Consider the following 20,428-nt stretch of genomic DNA (forward strand, 5'->3'; position numbering starts at 1 on the left):
CCACACACCCACCCATTCAGTGGCAGCAGTTGTGCCCCAGTTGTACACTTCACAGCTAGATTTGCATCAAGCACATTCCAAAATACGCCATTCTTATCCGTCCCCAGGATGACACCGGGGTAGGTAGCAAAGTCTTTCCTGATCCCAGCTCTGTTCATCTTGGCTTCTTTTAAAAACACAGCAAGCAAGGGTTACTCCAAGCGGAGTCTCCCTTTTTTCCAAAAATTGGGCCACACAGACACCCACCCCATCAGTGGCAGCACTTGGGCCCTAGTTGCAAACAGGATGTTTTGATTTGCATCAAGCACATTCAAAAATACGCCATTCTTATCCGTCCCCAGGATGACACCGGGGTAGGTAGATAAAGTCTTTCCTGATCCCAGCTCTGTTCATCTTGGCTTCTTTTAAAAACACAGCAAGCAAGGGTTACTCCAAGCGGAGTCTCCCTTTTTTTCCAAAAATTGGGCCCCACACACCCACCCATTCAGTGGCAGCAGTTGTGCCCCAGTTGTACACTTCACAGCTAGATTTGCATCAAGCACATTCCAAAATACGCCATTCTTATCCGTCCCCAGGATGACACCGGGGTAGGTAGATAAAGTCTTTGCTGACCCATGACTTGTTCATCTTGGCTTCTTTTAAAAACAATGTAAGCAAGGGTTACTCCAAGCGGAGTCTCCCTTTTTTCCAAAAATTGGGCCCCACACACACCCACCCCTTCAGTGGCAGCAGTTGTGCCCCAGTTGTACACTTCACAGCTACATTTGCATCAAGCACATTCAAAAATACGCCATTCTTATCCGTCCCCAGGATGACACCGGGGTAGGTAGATAAAGTCTTTGCTGACCCATGACTTGTTCATCTTGGCTTCTTTTAAAAACACAGCAAGCAAGGGTTACTCCAAGCGGAGTCTCCCTTTTTTTCCAAAAATTGTGCCCCACACACACCCACCCATTCAGTGGCAGCACTTGTGCCCTAGTTGTACACTTCACAGCTACATTTGCATCAAGCACATTCCAAAATACGCCATTCTTATCCGTCCCCAGGATGACACCGGGGTAGGTAGCAAAGTCTTTCCTGATCCCAGCTCTGTTCATCTTGGCTTCTTTTAAAAACACAGCAAGCAAGGGTTACTCCAAGCGGAGTCTCCCTTTTTTCCAAAAATTGGGCCACACAGACACCCACCCCATCAGTGGCAGCACTTGGGCCCTAGTTGCAAACAGGATGTTTTGATTTGCATCAAGCACATTCAAAATCAACAAGCATTTACTCTCCCCAGGATGACACAGGGGTAGTAAATTCCTTCTGGATCCATGACTTGTTCATTTTGATGAACGTCAGTCTGTCCACATTGTCACAGGACAGACGCGTGCGCTTATCTGTCAGCACACACCCAGCAGCACTGAATACACGTCCAGAGACAACGCTGGCAGCTGGACACGACAAAATCTCCAAGGCGTAAGTTGCGAGCTCTGGCCATTTTTCTAGGTTTGAAGCCCAAAAGGAGCAAGGCTCCAGTTGCACAGTCATGGCATCGATGTTCATTTGGAGATACTCCTGTATCATCCTCTCCAGCCGTTGACTATGTGTCAGACTTGTTGTCTCTGGTGGCCTTGCAAAAGAGGGTCTAAAAAAATTATGAAAAGATTCCATAAAATTGCTGTTACCGGCACCAGATACGGTCCTACTGGTACGGGTAGACTGTTGAAGATGACGAGACCGTCCCATGTTTGACAAGTTACAACTGGGAGATTCACTCCCTGCACCTGCACGGTTGTTTGGTGGAAAAGCCGAGCTAAGATCTAGTAACAGCTTCTGCTGATACTCCTGCATACGTGCGTCCCTTTCTATGGCTGGAATTATGTCACAAAATTTGGACTTGTACTGGGGATCTAATAGTGTGGCAATCCAGTAGTAATCATCACTTCTAATTTTGACAATACGACTGTCATGTTGGAGGTAGTGCAACAAAAAGGCACTCATGTGTCTTGCGCAGCCATGCGGACCAAGTCCACGCTGTGTTTGTGGCATAGAGGTGCTACCCGTTCTTTCTTCCTCTGACATCTCCCCCCAACCTCTTTCAACTGAAATTTGACCAAGGTCTCCCTCATCCGCTGAGTCTTCCATGTCCATGGACAGTTCGTCCTCCATTTCTTCATGTTCTCCTGCACCTTGCTCAACATTTCGCCTGCTACTATGCGCCCTTGTCGATCCCTGTCCCCCATGGTCCCATGCCTGCTGCGTTGGTGATGATGAACGTCTGGACCTTGGTGATGTTGTTGTCCCTTGCGCATATGAATCCTCCTGTAGTTCCTCCCCTTCATGTTGTCCCACCCCCTGACTCCGAATAGTGTTTAGCGTGTGCTCCAGCATGTAAATGACTGGAATCGTCATGCTGATAATGGCATTGTCAGAGCTAAACATATTCGTCGCCATGTCGAAACTGTGCAGAAGGGTGCATAGGTCCTTGATCTGAGACCACTCCATCAGGGTGATCTGCCCCACCTCTGCATCTTGTTGGCCCAGGCTATACGTCATGACGTATTGCACCAGGGCTCTGCGGTGCTGCCACAGTCGCTGTAACATGTGGAGAGTTGAATTCCAGCGTGTCGCCACATCGCATTTCAGGCGATGAACCGGCAGGCCGAAAGACTTCTGGAGCGATGCAAGTCGCTCAGCTGCGGCGCTTGAACGGCGGAAGTGAGCAGACAGTTTTCGTGCCCTGTTCAGAAGGCCATCTAGGCCGGGATAGTGTGTTAAAAATTGCTGCACGACAAGGTTCAACACGTGAGCCATACAAGGTACGTGTGTCACCTTGCCCAGGCGAAGGGCCGCACCCAGGTTTGCAGCATTGTCGCACACGGCCTTACCAGGCTGCAGGTTGAGTGGAGACAACCATTTATTAAACTCGGACCGCAGAGCTGACCACAACTCCTCAGCTGTGTGACTCTTATTACCAAGACATGTCAAGCTAAAGACCGCCTGATGCCGTTGCGCTCTGCTGCCAGCATAGTAATGAGGGGTGCGTGATTCCTTCTGCGCAGTGAGAACGCTGGTGGCCTGACCAGACAGGCTTGGGGCGGAGGTGGAGGACCCAGATGAGGTGGAGGATGCAGAAGCAGTGGCGGAACTTGGACAGACAGAGGATTGACACACAAGTCGTGGGGACGGCAAGACTTGTGCAGCAGACCCTTCACCATCTATCACCATAGTTACCCAGTGCCCAGTCAGCGACATGTAACGTCCCTGTCCATGCTTACTGGTCCAAGTATCGGTGGTGAAATGCACCCGTTGACACACAGAGTTTCTCAAGGAAGCGGTGATGTTGTGTGCGACATGCTGGTGTAGCGCGGGCACACCTTTCTTAGAGAAGTAGTGGCGACTAGGCATCTGGTACTGGGGCACAGCGACAGACATAAGGTCTCTAAAATCCTGTGTGTCCACTAGGCGGAAAGGCAGCATTTCGGTAGCCAACAGCTTACAGAGGGATAGAGTCAACCTCTTAGCTTTGTCATGGGTCGGAGGAAGTGGCCTTTTATTTGACCACATCTGAGGGACAGAGATCTGGCCGCTGTGTGTAGACGGTGTTGAGTAGGGTGTCCCTGGAAAAATGCAGGTTTGTGAGGAAAGTGCAGGCGGAGACATGATGTTGCCTTCATCCAACGTTGGTGCTATCGATGTCTGAGAGAGCTGTACACACTCACTTGTTTCCCCTTCCAAACCAACTGACGACCTTACAAGCAAACTGCCTGTTGCGGTTACAGTGGTGGAAGTTTTGCGTGGAAAAACAGGTGTGACAGCTGTCCCCACAGTCCTAGAAGATGAAGAGCGCACGGATGCACTGGAAGGGGCGGGCGGTGGATGGTTCGCTCCGCTAGGCCGCATTGCAGCACGGTGAGCTTCCCACCGGGACTTATGATATTTAGTCATGTGATGATTCATAGAAGAAGTTGTCAAACTGCTGAGGTTTTGACCTCTACTAACAGAATCATGACAAATGTTACATATCACATGAGTTGGGCGATCTTTTTCGATGTGAAAAAAGGACCAGGCTAGGCAAGGCTTAGAGGCCATGCGACCTGTTGATCCACCCCGAATAATGCTCATAGGCAGAGTGGTGGCTGAGGATGCAGTTGTAGACGTGCTACCAGTGCTCCGACTCTGTCCAGGAAGGCGCAAGGTAACTTCGTCGTCGGTTGCATCCTCCTCCACCGCCTCTGTTGACCTCCTCGAGTGCCTGACTGGGGGTTGACAGTAGGTGGGATCTAGAACGTCATCATCAATTGTTGTGTTTGCACTCCCCTCCCCCTCAGACCGAGCCTCTTCTTGCCCTGACCGAATATTTAAGTTGTCATCCCAATCGGGTATCTGCGTCTCATCTTCATCAGTATGTTCCTCATTGTCTATAACCACAGGTGTTACAGTTTGTGACAAAGGCTCAACATTATGCTCAGAAACTTGGTCCTCACGGCCTGAATCTGAGTCACAAAGGTTCTGGGCATCACTGCAGACCATTTCCTGTTCTGTACTCACTGTAGCTTGGGAGCAGACCTCTGATTCCCAGGCTATAGTGTGACTGAACAGCTCTGCAGACTCAGCCATCTCAGTTCCACCATACTGTGCCGGGCTGATGGAGACTTCAGAGCTGGGAGAAATCAAGTGTGATTGGGATGACAACTCAGAGGACTGGTGTTTTTTGGATGCGGTACTTGAAGTGGCTGAGAGGGCACTTGTTGGACCACTTGAGATCCATTCAAGCATTTTCCTTTTTTGCCCATCATCTACCTTTATTCCTGTTGTTCGTGTCCGTAAAAAAGGGAGCACATCGGATTGTCCACGGTAAGTAGTAGACATCTTACTTTTGCTGGTAGATGGTCTATCTTCAGCAGATGATAATGGAGCTTTGCCACCTTCCCCACGGACAAAACCTTTTTTGCCTTTTCCACCACGCCTCTTCCCCTTTCCACCAGCATCTGTCATTTTGCCACTCATGTTGATTGCGACAAGATTGTGGACTGAAAATGTGGTAGTAAAAATTGAGAGGTGGTGAAGATTGCAGTGGTGGTCTAGCTTTATTAACAGCAGAATAATAAAGAATAAATATCCCTGACAATGCAACTTAGTTATAATTAGTTGGAGTGTGCAACGCAGGCAGACGTGCTGCAAATGTCTTGGCACTAGTGGGACTAAAGCGAAGTCCAATAGCCACGTATAGGATGCCACTAGGTACACTGAGTGTGTGCTAGTATAATGGCTTAGTTATAATTAGTTGGAGTGTGCAACGCAGGCAGACGTGCTGCAAATGTCTTGGCACTAGTGGGACTAAAGCAAAGTCCAATAGCCACGTATAGGATGCCACTAGGTACACTGAGTGTTTGCTAGTATAATGGCTTAGTTATAATTAGTTGGAGTGTGCAACGCAGGCAGATGCGTTCTGCAAATGTCTTGGCACTAGTGGGACTAAAGCAAAGTCCAATAGCCACGTATAGGATGCCACTAGGTACACTGAGTGTTTGCTAGTATAATGGCTTAGTTATAATTAGTTGGAGTGTGCAACGCAGGCAGACGTGCTGCAAATGTCTTGGCACTAGTGGTACTAAAGCAAAGTCCAATAGCCACGTATAGGATGCCACTAGGTACACTGAGTGTGTGCTAGTATAATGGCTTAGTTATAATTAGTTGGAGTGTGCAACGCAGGCAGACGTGCTGCAAATGTCTTGGCACTAGTGGGACTAAAGCAAAGTCCAATAGCCACGTATAGGATGCCACTAGGTACACTGAGTGTGTGCTAGTATAATGGCTTAGTTATAATTAGTTGGAGTGTGCAACGCAGGCAGACGTGCTGCAAATGTCTTGGCACTAGTGGGACTATAGCAAAGTCCAATAGCCACGTATAGGATGCCACTAGGTACACTGAGTGTTTGCTAGTATAATGGCTTAGTTATAATTAGTTGGAGTGTGCAACGCAGGCAGACGTGCTGCAAATGTCTTGGCACTAGTGGTACTAAAGCAAAGTCCAATAGCCACGTATAGGATGCCACTAGGTACACTGAGTGTGTGCTAGTATAATGGCTTAGTTATAATTAGTTGGAGTGTGCAACGCAGGCAGACGTGCTGCAAATGTCTTGGCACTAGTGGGACTAAAGCAAAGTCCAATAGCCACGTATAGGATGCCACTAGGTACACTGAGTGTTTGCTAGTATAATGGCTTAGTTATAATTAGTTGGAGTGTGCAACGCAGGCAGATGCGTTCTGCAAATGTCTTGGCACTAGTGGGACTAAAGCAAAGTCCAATAGCCACGTATAGGATGCCACTAGGTACACTGAGTGTGTGCTAGTAAAATTGCTTAGTTTAAAAAAGTTGTAGTGTGCAATGCAGGCAGACGTGCTCTGCAAATGTCTTGGCACTAGTGGGACTATAGCAAAGTCCAATAGCCACGTATAGGATGCCACTAGGTACACTGAGTGTTTGCTAGTATAATGGCTTAGTTATAATTAGTTGGAGTGTGCAACGCAGGCAGACGTGCTGCAAATGTCTTGGCACTAGTGGTACTAAAGCAAAGTCCAATAGCCACGTATAGGATGCCACTAGGTACACTGAGTGTGTGCTAGTATAATGGCTTAGTTATAATTAGTTGGAGTGTGCAACGCAGGCAGACGTGCTGCAAATGTCTTGGCACTAGTGGGACTAAAGCAAAGTCCAATAGCCACGTATAGGATGCCACTAGGTACACTGAGTGTGTGCTAGTATAATGGCTTAGTTATAATTAGTTGGAGTGTGCAACGGCGGCAGACGTGCTGCAAATGTCTTGGCACTAGTGGGACTATAGCAAAGTCCAATAGCCACGTATAGGATGCCACTAGGTACACTGAGTGTTTGCTAGTATAATGGCTTAGTTATAATTAGTTGGAGTGTGCAACGCAGGCAGACGTGCTGCAAATGTCTTGGCACTAGTGGTACTAAAGCAAAGTCCAATAGCCACGTATAGGATGCCACTAGGTACACTGAGTGTGTGCTAGTATAATGGCTTAGTTATAATTAGTTGGAGTGTGCAATGCAGGCAGATGCGTTCTGCAAATGTCTTGGCACTAGTGGGACTAAAGCAAAGTCCAATAGCCACGTATAGGATGCCACTAGGTACACTGAGTGTTTGCTAGTATAATGGCTTAGTTATAATTAGTTGGAGTGTGCAACGCAGGCAGATGCGTTCTGCAAATGTCTTGGCACTAGTGGGACTAAAGCAAAGTCCAATAGCCACGTATAGGATGCCACTAGGTACACTGAGTGTTTGCTAGTATAATGGCTTAGTTATAATTAGTTGGAGTGTGCAACGCAGGCAGACGTGCTGCAAATGTCTTGGCACTAGTGGTACTAAAGCAAAGTCCAATAGCCACGTATAGGATGCCACTAGGTACACTGAGTGTATGCTAGTATAATGGCTTAGTTATAATTAGTTGGAGTGTGCAACGCAGGCAGACGTGCTGCAAATGTCTTGGCACTAGTGGGACTAAAGCAAAGTCCAATAGCCACGTATAGGATGCCACTAGGTACACTGAGTGTGTGCTAGTATAATGGCTTAGTTATAATTAGTTGGAGTGTGCAACGCAGGCAGACGTGCTGCAAATGTCTTGGCACTAGTGGGACTATAGCAAAGTCCAATAGCCACGTATAGGATGCCACTAGGTACACTGAGTGTTTGCTAGTATAATGGCTTAGTTATAATTAGTTGGAGTGTGCAACGCAGGCAGACGTGCTGCAAATGTCTTGGCACTAGTGGGACTAAAGCAAAGTCCAATAGCCACGTATAGGATGCCACTAGGTACACTGAGTGTTTGCTAGTATAATGGCTTAGTTATAATTAGTTGGAGTGTGCAACGCAGGCAGATGCGTTCTGCAAATGTCTTGGCACTAGTGGGACTAAAGCAAAGTCCAATAGCCACGTATAGGATGCCACTAGGTACACTGAGTGTGTGCTAGTAAAATTGCTTAGTTTAAAAAAGTTGTAGTGTGCAATGCAGGCAGACGTGCTCTGCAAATGTCTTGGCACTAGTGGGACTATAGCAAAGTCCAATAGCCACGTATAGGATGCCACTAGGTACACTGAGTGTTTGCTAGTATAATGGCTTAGTTATAATTAGTTGGAGTGTGCAACGCAGGCAGACGTGCTGCAAATGTCTTGGCACTAGTGGTACTAAAGCAAAGTCCAATAGCCACGTATAGGATGCCACTAGGTACACTGAGTGTGTGCTAGTATAATGGCTTAGTTATAATTAGTTGGAGTGTGCAACGCAGGCAGACGTGCTGCAAATGTCTTGGCACTAGTGGGACTATAGCAAAGTCCAATAGCCACGTATAGGATGCCACTAGGTACACTGAGTGTTTGCTAGTATAATGGCTTAGTTATAATTAGTTGGAGTGTGCAACGCAGGCAGACGTGCTGCAAATGTCTTGGCACTAGTGGTACTAAAGCAAAGTCCAATAGCCACGTATAGGATGCCACTAGGTACACTGAGTGTTTGCTAGTATAATGGCTTAGTTATAATTAGTTGGAGTGTGCAACGCAGGCAGATGCGTTCTGCAAATGTCTTGGCACTAGTGGGACTAAAGCAAAGTCCAATAGCCACGTATAGGATGCCACTAGGTACACTGAGTGTGTGCTAGTAAAATTGCTTAGTTTAAAAAAGTTGTAGTGTGCAATGCAGGCAGACGTGCTCTGCAAATGTCTTGGCACTAGTGGGACTATAGCAAAGTCCAATAGCCACGTATAGGATGCCACTAGGTACACTGAGTGTTTGCTAGTATAATGGCTTAGTTATAATTAGTTGGAGTGTGCAACGCAGGCAGACGTGCTGCAAATGTCTTGGCACTAGTGGTACTAAAGCAAAGTCCAATAGCCACGTATAGGATGCCACTAGGTACACTGAGTGTGTGCTAGTATAATGGCTTAGTTATAATTAGTTGGAGTGTGCAACGCAGGCAGACGTGCTGCAAATGTCTTGGCACTAGTGGGACTAAAGCAAAGTCCAATAGCCACGTATAGGATGCCACTAGGTACACTGAGTGTGTGCTAGTATAATGGCTTAGTTATAATTAGTTGGAGTGTGCAACGCAGGCAGACGTGCTGCAAATGTCTTGGCACTAGTGGTACTAAAGCAAAGTCCAATAGCCACGTATAGGATGCCACTAGGTACACTGAGTGTGTGCTAGTATAATGGCTTAGTTATAATTAGTTGGAGTGTGCAACGCAGGCAGACGTGCTGCAAATGTCTTGGCACTAGTGGGACTAAAGCAAAGTCCAATAGCCACGTATAGGATGCCACTAGGTACACTGAGTGTGTGCTAGTATAATGGCTTAGTTATAATTAGTTGGAGTGTGCAACGCAGGCAGACGTGCTGCAAATGTCTTGGCACTAGTGGGACTAAAGCAAAGTCCAATAGCCACGTATAGGATGCCACTAGGTACACTGAGTGTTTGCTAGTATAATGGCTTAGTTATAATTAGTTGGAGTGTGCAACGCAGGCAGATGCGTTCTGCAAATGTCTTGGCACTAGTGGGACTAAAGCAAAGTCCAATAGCCACGTATAGGATGCCACTAGGTACACTGAGTGTGTGCTAGTATAATGGCTTAGTTATAATTAGTTGGAGTGTGCAACGCAGGCAGACGTGCTGCAAATGTCTTTGCACTAGTGGGACTATAGCAAAGTCCAATAGCCACGTATAGGATGCCACTAGGTACACTGAGTGTTTGCTAGTATAATGGCTTAGTTATAATTAGTTGGAGTGTGCAACGCAGGCAGACGTGCTGCAAATGTCTTGGCACTAGTGGTACTAAAGCAAAGTCCAATAGCCACGTATAGGATGCCACTAGGTACACTGAGTGTGTGCTAGTATAATGGCTTAGTTATAATTAGTTGGAGTGTGCAACGCAGGCAGACGTGCTGCAAATGTCTTGGCACTAGTGGGACTAAAGCAAAGTCCAATAGCCATGTATAGGATGCCACTAGGTACACTGAGTGTGTGCTAGTATAATGGCTTAGTTAGAATTAGTTGGAGTGTGCAACGCAGGCAGACGTGCTGCAAATGTCTTGGCACTAGTGGGACTATAGCAAAGTCCAATAGCCAGGTATAGGATGCCACTAGGTAAACTGAGTGTGTGCTAGTAAAATTGCTTAGTTTAAAAAAGTTGTAGTGTGCAATGCAGGCAGACGTGCTCTGCAAATGTCTTTGCACTAGTGGGACTATAGCAAAGTCCAATAGCCACGTATAGGATGCCACTAGGTACACTGAGTGTTTGCTAGTATAATGGCTTAGTTATAATTAGTTGGAGTGTGCAACGCAGGCAGATGCGTTCTGCAAATGTCTTGGCACTAGTGGGACTATAGCAAAGTCCAATAGCCACGTATAGGATGCCACTAGGTACACTGAGTGTTTGCTAGTATAATGGCTTAGTTATAATCTGTTGGAGTGTGCAGAGGACAAGAGGGTACAGTGGCAGGATTGTGGGGCTCTGAGTAGAGGAATGGAAGCCTGCCTTTCTATTCCCTCCTAATGCTGAAATGCAGGGAGGAAATCCCTGACCTGGGCTACACAGACGCTGTTGCTGTTTGCAGGACCTGTCACCTATGGCTCTCTGACCCTGCCGCTTTGAGCCCTTAAAAGGACTGCTATAAAGTGCTCTCCCTATGCTGTCTAACGCTGTGTATGCAGCGCATACAGCTGTATCGGCTATAGGACTCAGGAGGACGGAGCTGCGACACTGATGTCTGACACCAAAGACGCAGAAGGCAGATAATGGCGTCCGTGAAGAAAATGTCCGGTTTTATAATGCAGGGACATGTGACATGCAGATCCTATCACACATGCCGTTGCTTCTCTGGCTCAAAGTCCACTTAGCTGTGTGTGTGTCTGTGATTGGCTGACATGCTGGCCCGCCCCACAAGACGCGCGCGCTTAGGGAAGGAAGACAAGAAAAAAAAAAAAAAAATGGCGATCGCCATTATAGAAACAGCAGTGATCTGAAGGCGCTGTTCACGCACACTATACACTGAAATGTGATAATAGTTTGATTCACAGAGTGACTTACACTATTACAGCAGAAACCAAGCTAGGATTTAGCTGTTTTTTGGCTGCTAGAACCGTTCTCGAACGTTTCTAGAACTATCGAGCTTTTGCAAAAAGCTCGAGTTCTAGTTCGATCTAGAACATGCCCCAAAATCACTCGAACCTAGAACTGGAGAACCACGAACCACGAACCGCGCTCAACTCTAATCCCAAGGGCAGTAATGGGCTCTTTTTGGTAAGCTGGATCTTGCTTTGGTCATCAAAAAAGCAGCTCTTTGGATCCCTGAGACAGCAAATGGAAGAGCATTTTTCAGGCCGGGTGGGCAAGGTTTTGGTTACACCAGTCATTTTACCACCAGTGACAGGCTTGGTGGGCAGGGTTTTCATTACATCAGTCATTTTACCATCAATAACATGCTTGGTGGACAGGGTTTTGGTTACATCAGTCGTTTTACCATCAATGACAGGCTGGGTGGGCAAGATTTTGGTTACATTGGTTTTTTTATCACCAGTGACAGGCTTGGTGCCCCAGGTTTTGATTACATCGGTGATTTTACCACCAGTGACAGCATGGGTGGGCAGGGTTTTGGTTGAATTGGTTATTTTACCTCCAGTGACAGGATGGGTTGGCAGGGTTTTAGTTACATCGGTCATTTTACTACCAGTGACATACTGGGTAGGCAGCGTTTTGGGTAAATTGGTCATTTTACCACCAGTGACACCCTGGATGGGCAGGGTTTTGGTTACATCTGTCATTTTACCACCAGTGACACACTGGGTGTGCAGGGTTTTTGGTTACATCGGTCATTTTACCATCAGTGACACACTGGGTGGACAGGGTTTTGGTTACATCGGTTATTTTACCACCAGTGAAAGGCTGGATGGGCAGGGTTTTGGTTACATCAGTCATTTTACTACCAGTGACAGGCTGGGTGGGCAGGGTTTAGGTCACATCACTCATTTTACTACCAATGAGAGACATACAGAAAACAGAGTGGCTCTCACTGAGGTACTGGGCCAGCTCATATCATTCACAGAAAATAGTCAACACTTCTTGTCTGATCCGTGTTGAACGATCTATCACTAATGAGAGAACTAGGGAAAACAGAAAATCATTAGGAATTGTTGCTTACAGTATTTTAGAAAACTATAGAAAATATAACATTAATTAGTAAAGATATTTCATATCACAAAGACCTTAATTACTAGGACCCCAATGCGCATCCCTTATTAGGGTACTGCGACAGAAGAGCACAAGCGTTATGTATTGCAAAAGACCAATCATTGTAAAATGAATTAGTTATTGGAATTATTTGGGACTTTAACCTTCATGGCCTATCCTCTGGATAGGTGAGGTGTTGACTTTTGACAACCGTGCCTTAAGCAAGGAACCTAGGCTCTGCATCAAGTGGCAAATCTCCTTCGCTATTTTTCTGGCATAACTCTATATTTTTAGTAATGACATTGCCTGGTATTACAGCCTAGTCCTATTTACTTGAATGAGACAAAGTTGTAGTGATCTGTAACACCAGGCAAAAGTCAGGATCTGTTCCTGGTAAACAACCTGTCACGCACATGACTAGCAGGTTTTACCTAGTACCTGATAAACCCCTGATAAACTCCAAAAGATGTTACAACACACAAGGGACACAGGGTGGACAATACAACTAAGGTCCCTGCCGCTAGTGAGAGGGATATGGGGACACCTCCTGAAATAACCTCAAGCTGACTCTTGAGCTCCCTAGCGTTCTTTTACAGGTTCTTTCAATCTGTCACCAGCCGGATACCTTATTCCCTCGGCTGGCCCTAAACTCACCCTGCCTAATGAGTAAGCCGACGAGTTCACTAGACTCGCCACTACAATACAGAAATGCAAGGGAAGGAATACAAACAGTACAAATAGACATGCAAAGAAAACACTCCAGGTGTCTTTAGTGCAGTAAACACCACTGCTGCACCCAACACGACAGACTTCTTCCAGAGCAGGCTGCTTCCAAAGTGGACCGCATAGAAATGAGGATTCAGTTTCTATTACAGGCATCATGTGATCAGATCACATGTCTTAAATAGGGAAGGGGAGTGATCTCAAAGAGCCACACCTGAGATTGACAGCTAAAGCCTGCAGCCAGGCTGGAAAGGGTGCTTAGCCCTTACAGCTCCACAAGGAAGGAGATGTTATTAAATAACAGCAGTGGACAGCCAGCAGCGAGGAGTTGTGACAATCTGACACCAGATTCCTCCGGTGTCTCCCCCAAGCGAGATACACTCATGACACAACCATGGCAATGTCACAGTCGCTGATCATCAAGGTTCCAGTAGTTGCAAAGCAATGATTAACATTATAAAGGATAGATCATTCTTTTTAAAGTTCTGAATAAGTTATGGACATGATTTTCTTTTTCAGCCTGGAAAACTTTGGCGCCCTCCTGGGGATAACTGCACATTTTATGACTGTGAACAAAACAAAATGACAGTTATAAGAAGAGTGATGTCATGCCCTGTCCAAGCACCTTTAATATGTGACCAGGTACGGTTCAATTACAATAAATGCTAATTTGTTTATTACACATTTGTCATATGTGTAATATTTCTTTTGCCATTTTCATCTTTTAACAAAACGGTGTATGGGGTTTATCCACAGGGTATACAGGTTAATTTTACAAGCTCAGATGGATGCTGTTCAATACAGTATTGTGAACCACGTAAGTCCTATTAGTTTTTTTTTAATGCATCAATAATTTTTACAATGGCTTCAATCATGGTAACTAAAAGCACAAGTGGAAGTCAAATGAAAGTTATTTACAAGAACAAATGCAAACATTTAAAGGGATTTCCAAGTAACAATTTAATTTTTATAATTCCTATCCAGTTAAAAAAATTAAAGACTTTAACTTTTTTTCCTAAACTGCTAAAATGGGATTTTAATATTCTAGGGTGCATAATATATAGGATTATTCTTAGGCTGGCTACTGAGCCATAAACTTCTTTGGTAGATAATATATTTAGAGATGCGTGAATACCGTAATATTTGTATTTACTAAACTCGTAACGAGTACTTTGTAATACTCGCGTATTCATTCCGAATAGCATGTGCAATGAAAGTCAATGGGAAAAGCGACTAATTTTCTGATGGACCCAACAAAGAGGTCTGGGGGCCTGAGGGAAAGGCTGAAATGGAAAGGGATGAAATTGAATGGGGAGAGCCTGGAAAATGTTCTCTCTCTATCTCTCTCCTCCCTGCCCGCACCCCCAGCCACGCCCCCAGTAAATATGAAGTGTGGCCAGCCAATCACAGTAATGCCACAATCAAGATGGCTGCGGCATTACTGTAATTGGTTAAGAAGCTCAGCATGTTTAGTAACTTCAAATCAGGTGCCAAATCGGCTGGACAGCACATACGAATATAGAATATAGGCGAATACACAAAAACTCGCAATATGATGAGTAACCCGAATACCGTACTATTCATGCGATTAGCGAATTAATGATGACACTCGCTCATCACTAAATATGTTAGATAACAGTATGGCCCCATCAACATGATTAAATGTTGTATCACAGTTTGTTACAATTTAAAGGTTGTACTGGGGCTTAAAGAGTTATTCTTACCATTATATGTTATCACTAACCCATGAGATAGGTGACAACTTGCCAAGAATGGGTCTCTAAAATGCCTACCTTGATTGGAACCAGGTATGCTTACTACCGCTCCATTAAGATGGACTAGGTGGTAGTCACAGCTGTTGGACCTCTTCTAATGATGGGAAAAACCCTTTAATATTACTACACAGGGGAACATACTGTGAACACTTTTTACAATCATTTAACATATCTGTAAAGATTTTGATTTTTTTTAAAAAAAACTTTAAACATTATTTTCCTACTCTTCGACAGGCAAATGTGATGTGATGGAATCATTGAAACTTATAGAAAGTGAAGGGTGTGAAGCCAATGTGACTATAACAAACTGTGGAGGGTACTGTACCTCTATCTCTAGGTTAGTATGTATTAAAAGGGTTATCTATATTTATAGAGATAAAAAGCTATTCATTGTAAAATAGAAAGTAATGCAACACTCTAATAAACTGTACTTAAAGAAGCACTCCCATCCAAGTTTTTATCCTCTTAATATGTTGTAAGCATTATATTAAATAGCACTGTGTACTTACAATTGCTCATTTTGTCTTTCTACCCAGTTATTTCTTCACTTTTCTATTTTCTATGCTCTATGAAGAAACAGGAAGTCACTTTTCACTGCATGAGTCTTGCTTCTCTTAAATTCCTGACCCAGCTGCTTTACTCCACCCCCTGTCATTAACCTTTGCAGTAATTACTGCAAGCAAGGAAAAGAAACTTCCTGTTTCTCCATAGAGCTTTGAATGATTCAGCCAGTCTGTTTTTAATCATGTGATGTCATAGACCTAATGGAAAAGAGAAGAATTAACTAAGTAGAAGAGCAAAATGAGCAATGGTAAGTACAAAGTGCTACATAATATGAATACTGCTGTATGTATATATATATATATATATATATATATATATATATATATATATATATAGAGAGAGAGAGAGAGGATAAAAAAATTTGATGGGAGCGCTTCTTTAATTATTTTTACAATGTATCTGTGTAAGTAAGCATTATGAGCCTTTAGTATAGGCCAGGAAAAAAATATACTTCTGCTCTGGTTAGCTCACAGACAATTCCTTTGATTGGAGTAAAAACTCAGCTGATACGGTTTTGTTGTTTAATGGTATCAACTGTGGAGGAAAAGCGCTATAGGGTCTTACCAACGATAATGTGAATAAAATGAGGATAAAAACACTCACCTATAGGAGTTGTGATAGTCACAACCTGTTTGATCGCATGTCTCCTGGGGGAAAGCTGCAGCCCCAGGTAGAGTATATTGATAAATAGGAGGAAGAAGTCCGGTTTAAATGCGCTATTCACCACAAATGTATGATTAATGATTAATGCCATTTATTTTCATGCACAGGTCTACGCGTTTCAGGAGTATTCAGCTCCCTTCATCAGGACATCAGGCAAAAAAACCCATCAAATCTCCAAGGAGATTTGATGTTCTTTTTGCCTGGTGTCCTGATGAAGGGAGCTGAGTACTCCTGAAACGCGTAAACCTGTGCATGAAAATAAAAGGCATTGATTTTAATGTTTAAACATTGGCTCAGTTCTTTAAAGGCAACCTGTCATTTGATTTATGCTGCTCAAACAAAAGTTTGCATAAATCAGAGCCAGGCTCCAGGAACCCTGCAAGGTATATGTTAATTTGAAACCCTCTGGCATTTAAGAGAAAATATACTACAAAGATTCAGCCAAAATCCTAACTGGAGACAAGACTAAAGGGTACTTTACAGAGATTGCTAGCGATGTCGAGCGCGATAGCACCCGCCCCCGTCATATGTGCGACATTTGGTGATCACTGCCGTAGCGAACATTATCGCTACGGCAGCATCACACGCACATACCTGTGCAGCGATGTCGCTGTGACCGCTGAACAATCCCTCCTTTAAGGGGGAGGTGCGTTCGGCGTCACAGTGACGTCCCCGCGACGTCATTAATCGGCCATCCAATAGAAGTGGAGGGGCGGAGATGAGCGGGAAGTAACATCCCGCCCACCTCCTTCCTTCCGCATTGCCAGTGGACGCAGGTAAGGAGATGTTTGTCGTTCCTGCGGTGTCACACACAGCGATGTGTGCTGCCGTAGGAACGACAAACAACATCGTACCTGCAGCAGCAACGATATTAAGGAAAGGAGCGACGTGTCAACGATCACCGTTTTTGGACGATTTTGCGATCGTTGATCGCTCCTTGGTGTCACACGCTGCGATGTCGCTACCGGCGCAGGATGTGCGTCACTAATGACGTGACCCTGACGATATATCGGTAGCGATGTCGCGGCGTGTTAAGCACCCTTAAGGCTGACTCTTCCCAATACTGTTGCCAGTGATTGATAGATGTTTCCAAATGTATATGATTGAGAGACCTGTCAATTATCTGTAGCATTGTTGGGAAAAGCTGGCCAGGATTTCTAATAGGGGCCAGCTCCTGTTCTACAGAATAATAATGCTCATAGTGACGAAACCTTGTCTCTTATGGCAATTAAATAGGGATGATCGAATACCTCAAATATTCGGCTTTGCGAATATTTGCCGAATAGGTTGCCACTATTTGACTATTCGTGAATATTCGATGAGCAATGTAAGTCTATGGTAAACCCGAATAACAACTATTCAGAACTATTCGGGCTTCCCATAGACTTACATTGCACATCGAATATTCGCACAGCGGCGACCTATTCGTCAGATATTCACAAAGCCGAATATTTGAGGTATTCGATCATCCCTACAATTAAACCATTTTTTTTGCTCCAGACGGAGGGAGAGCTGTTTCAAGGTATCTTTCAGAGGTTATTTTGGTGTATACTGGATTATGTATATGAACTCATACCCAAGTTGTAAAAATTGTCACTATTTATTTATAAAAAGTGAGATTCTCTTGTGGAAAATTAATTTATTGAATTTTAATATTTGTAATAATGTGTTGCCAGTTTGAGTTCCTTCTAATGTTCATAAAATAATAGCGTTGACCACTGTTTACATACTTTGAAAAAAAGATATACTTTGTATATAATGAGCAAAATTTTTATATATACAATGTCATGTTTTGCAATTATAGTAATATAAAGCGCAAAAGAACAAAAGTTTCATCTGAGTTTTGTTGTTAATTTTCAGACACCCCAGTTTTCCTAAGATGGTGGAACATGACTGTACCTGCTGCCAGCCTACAATGACCGCAACTAAGAAAGTTGACCTCCTGTGTGCAGACGAGAGGAAAATATCATACAATTACACCGATGTCCTGCAGTGCGCATGTAGGGGCGCAGCCTGTGTGTTCACGGAATAACATGACTGCCATTAATCGCTTCTTTGCACAAAGAGGAACCTTTATTATTCTAGACCTCTTTCGAATTATTTTTATTCTTTGGAAAGTATTTTTTTGTCTAACACAAATTAAATTATTCTTCAAATTCCAATATTACAGTATAAAGGAAATATAAAACCATGTAATAAAGTATGATTATTGTAACCAATTATATTATGTTTATATACTGTATTTGCTGCTCGATAACAGGCTAATATCTTTGCATGTAAAAATCTTGCAGATTTGCAAAACTCATTTATATTACTAATAAAGCATAATATTACTCAGTGCTATTAAAAGCATAATATTAATATGCATTATGTCTTTTTTTTCTACAGGCAGCTTAGCAGAGTTAAAGGGAACCTGTCATGTGCTATATGCAGCCAGAACCACGAGCAGTTCTGGGTGTATATTGCTAATCATTGCCTAACCGTCCCTGTATACACTAACATAGAGAAAAAGATCTTTAGAAAAAGTGTTTCTAAAGATCTTTTTTTCATATGCTAATGAGTGAGGGGACTAGTCCCAAGTGCGTTGCTTTCCTGGCTAGTCGGCGCCACTAGCATGTTAGTACGTCCCTGTGGGTGTGCTAACATGCTAACGAATACGCAGTGTCACAGGATGATATCACTCACTTCTCCACTGCCGTCACATCCGACGCTGGATTTCGGCTCAGTGTGCATAACTCCGGAGTTTCGGTCATGCACACTACTTCAGTTTGAAGCCAGAACGTGTACACTAGACTTCATAGTGCACATGACCGAAACTCCGGGGTCCAATATTTGAGAAAAAAGAAAGCACTAACCGATTTGCAGAAAAATCAGATGTTACCTTTATTCAGGCATTGGGGGAGGGTGTTGGGATGGCGTGCACAAAGACTATGGCCGTTTCGCACCAATTGCCAATGCTTCTACTGGTCACTCCGGGGTCATGTGCACTGAGCCGAAGCGGAGAGGTGAGTAAGATCATTCTGTGACATTGCACACTCACTAGCATGATAGCACACCCACAAGGGCCCACGGGGGCGTACTAACATGCTAATGGAGCCGACTTGCCAGGGGAACTAACGCCCAAGGAACTAGTCTCCTCGCTCATTAGCATCTATATATATAATTGCCTTATTCTGTCTGTCTGTCTGTCTTGCTCCAAAATTGTGTCCTTACGGTGATAAACAGCGGATTGGCCGCTCGCCTCGCCTCGGCTCCACCCCCCCCGCACGGACTGGCCGTTCGCCTCGGCTCCGCCCCCCCCCCTGGCCGCTCGCCTCGCCTCGGCTCCGCCCCCTAGCACGGATTGGCCGCTCGCCCAGGCTCCGCCCCCCAAACGGATTGGCCTCTCGCCCCGGCCCCCTGCAGGCATTGGCAACTCGCCCACGCCCCGCCCCCCTCACGCATTGCACGCTCGCTCTGGCCCCGCCCCCCGCACGCATTTCCCGAACCGATACAGAGACCCGACTCCCAGGTGAGAACAGACACACACACATCAGATCACACTCACTCTCACACACACATAAGATCGCATCCACAGACTCACAACATCCTGTGATATCGCTTGCTTCTCGGCGGCGATACTGTGCAGTGACCTTCCAGGACCTGCCGGAGGATCACATGGCCGGAAGCATGTGGTATCTCCGGATGTTGTGATTGTGTGAGCGCGTATGTGCGATATCGTCAGTGTGTGTGTGCGTGTATGCGATAGGATGTGTGTGAGTGTGTTTTAATGTGTGAGTGTTTATGCGATCGGATCTGTGAGTGTCGGCAGAGCAGCACGACGTGCAGCACAGCTGCTGGGACCGCCCACTGGAGGGCACAGGGAGAAGTGGGGTGTGTGTGTGAGTGTATGCGATCAGATGTGTGCGTGTATACTGTCTGATGTGTGACTGTGGAGCACGATGGGGAGTGCGCAGCATGGGGGATGGAGCACGATAGGGAGTGCGCAGCATGGGAGATGGAGCATGATGGGGAGTGCGCAGCATGGGGAATGGAGCACGATGGGGAGTGCGCAGCATGGGAGATGGAGCACGATGGGGAGTGCGCAGCATGGGGGATGGAGCACGATGGAGAGTACGCAGCATGGGGGATGGAGCACAATGGGGAGTGGGGGTGGAGCACGATGCGGGGTGCGCAGCATGGGGGATGGAGCACGATGGGGGGTGCGCAGCATGGGGGATGGAGCATGATGGGGAATGCGCAGCATGGGGGATGGAGCACGATGGGGAGTGCGCAGCATGGGAGATGGAGCACGATGGGGAGTGCGCAGCATGGGAGATGGAGCACGATGGGGAGTGCGCAGCATGGGAGATGGAGCACGATGAGGAGTGCGCAGCATGGGGGATGGAGCACGATGGGGAGTGCGCAGCATGGGAGATGGAGCACGATGGGGAGTGCGCAGCATGGGGGATGGAGCACGATGGGGAGTGCGCAGCATG

At 45.5% G+C, this 20,428-nt stretch overlaps 1 protein-coding gene across 1 annotated transcript in view; it reads left to right on the top strand.

Annotated features, from left to right (window-relative positions):
* LOC142254347 (uncharacterized) overlaps positions 1-18,311 on the top strand; it is a 172,968-nt gene extending 154,657 nt beyond the window's left edge. The window contains exons 34-37 of the mRNA XM_075325393.1: positions 13,468-13,590; positions 13,705-13,765; positions 14,958-15,060; positions 17,811-18,311. Coding sequence (XP_075181508.1) covers positions 13,468-13,590; positions 13,705-13,765; positions 14,958-15,060; positions 17,811-17,982 — 459 coding nt within the window. The 3' untranslated portion in view covers positions 17,983-18,311. The remainder of the gene's footprint in view (positions 1-13,467; positions 13,591-13,704; positions 13,766-14,957; positions 15,061-17,810) is intronic.
* The last annotated feature ends 2,117 nt before the right edge of the window (positions 18,312-20,428 follow it).

The sequence above is a fragment of the Anomaloglossus baeobatrachus genome, chromosome 10, assembly GCF_048569485.1.
Source record: "Anomaloglossus baeobatrachus isolate aAnoBae1 chromosome 10, aAnoBae1.hap1, whole genome shotgun sequence".
Lineage (NCBI taxonomy): Eukaryota > Metazoa > Chordata > Amphibia > Anura > Aromobatidae > Anomaloglossus > Anomaloglossus baeobatrachus.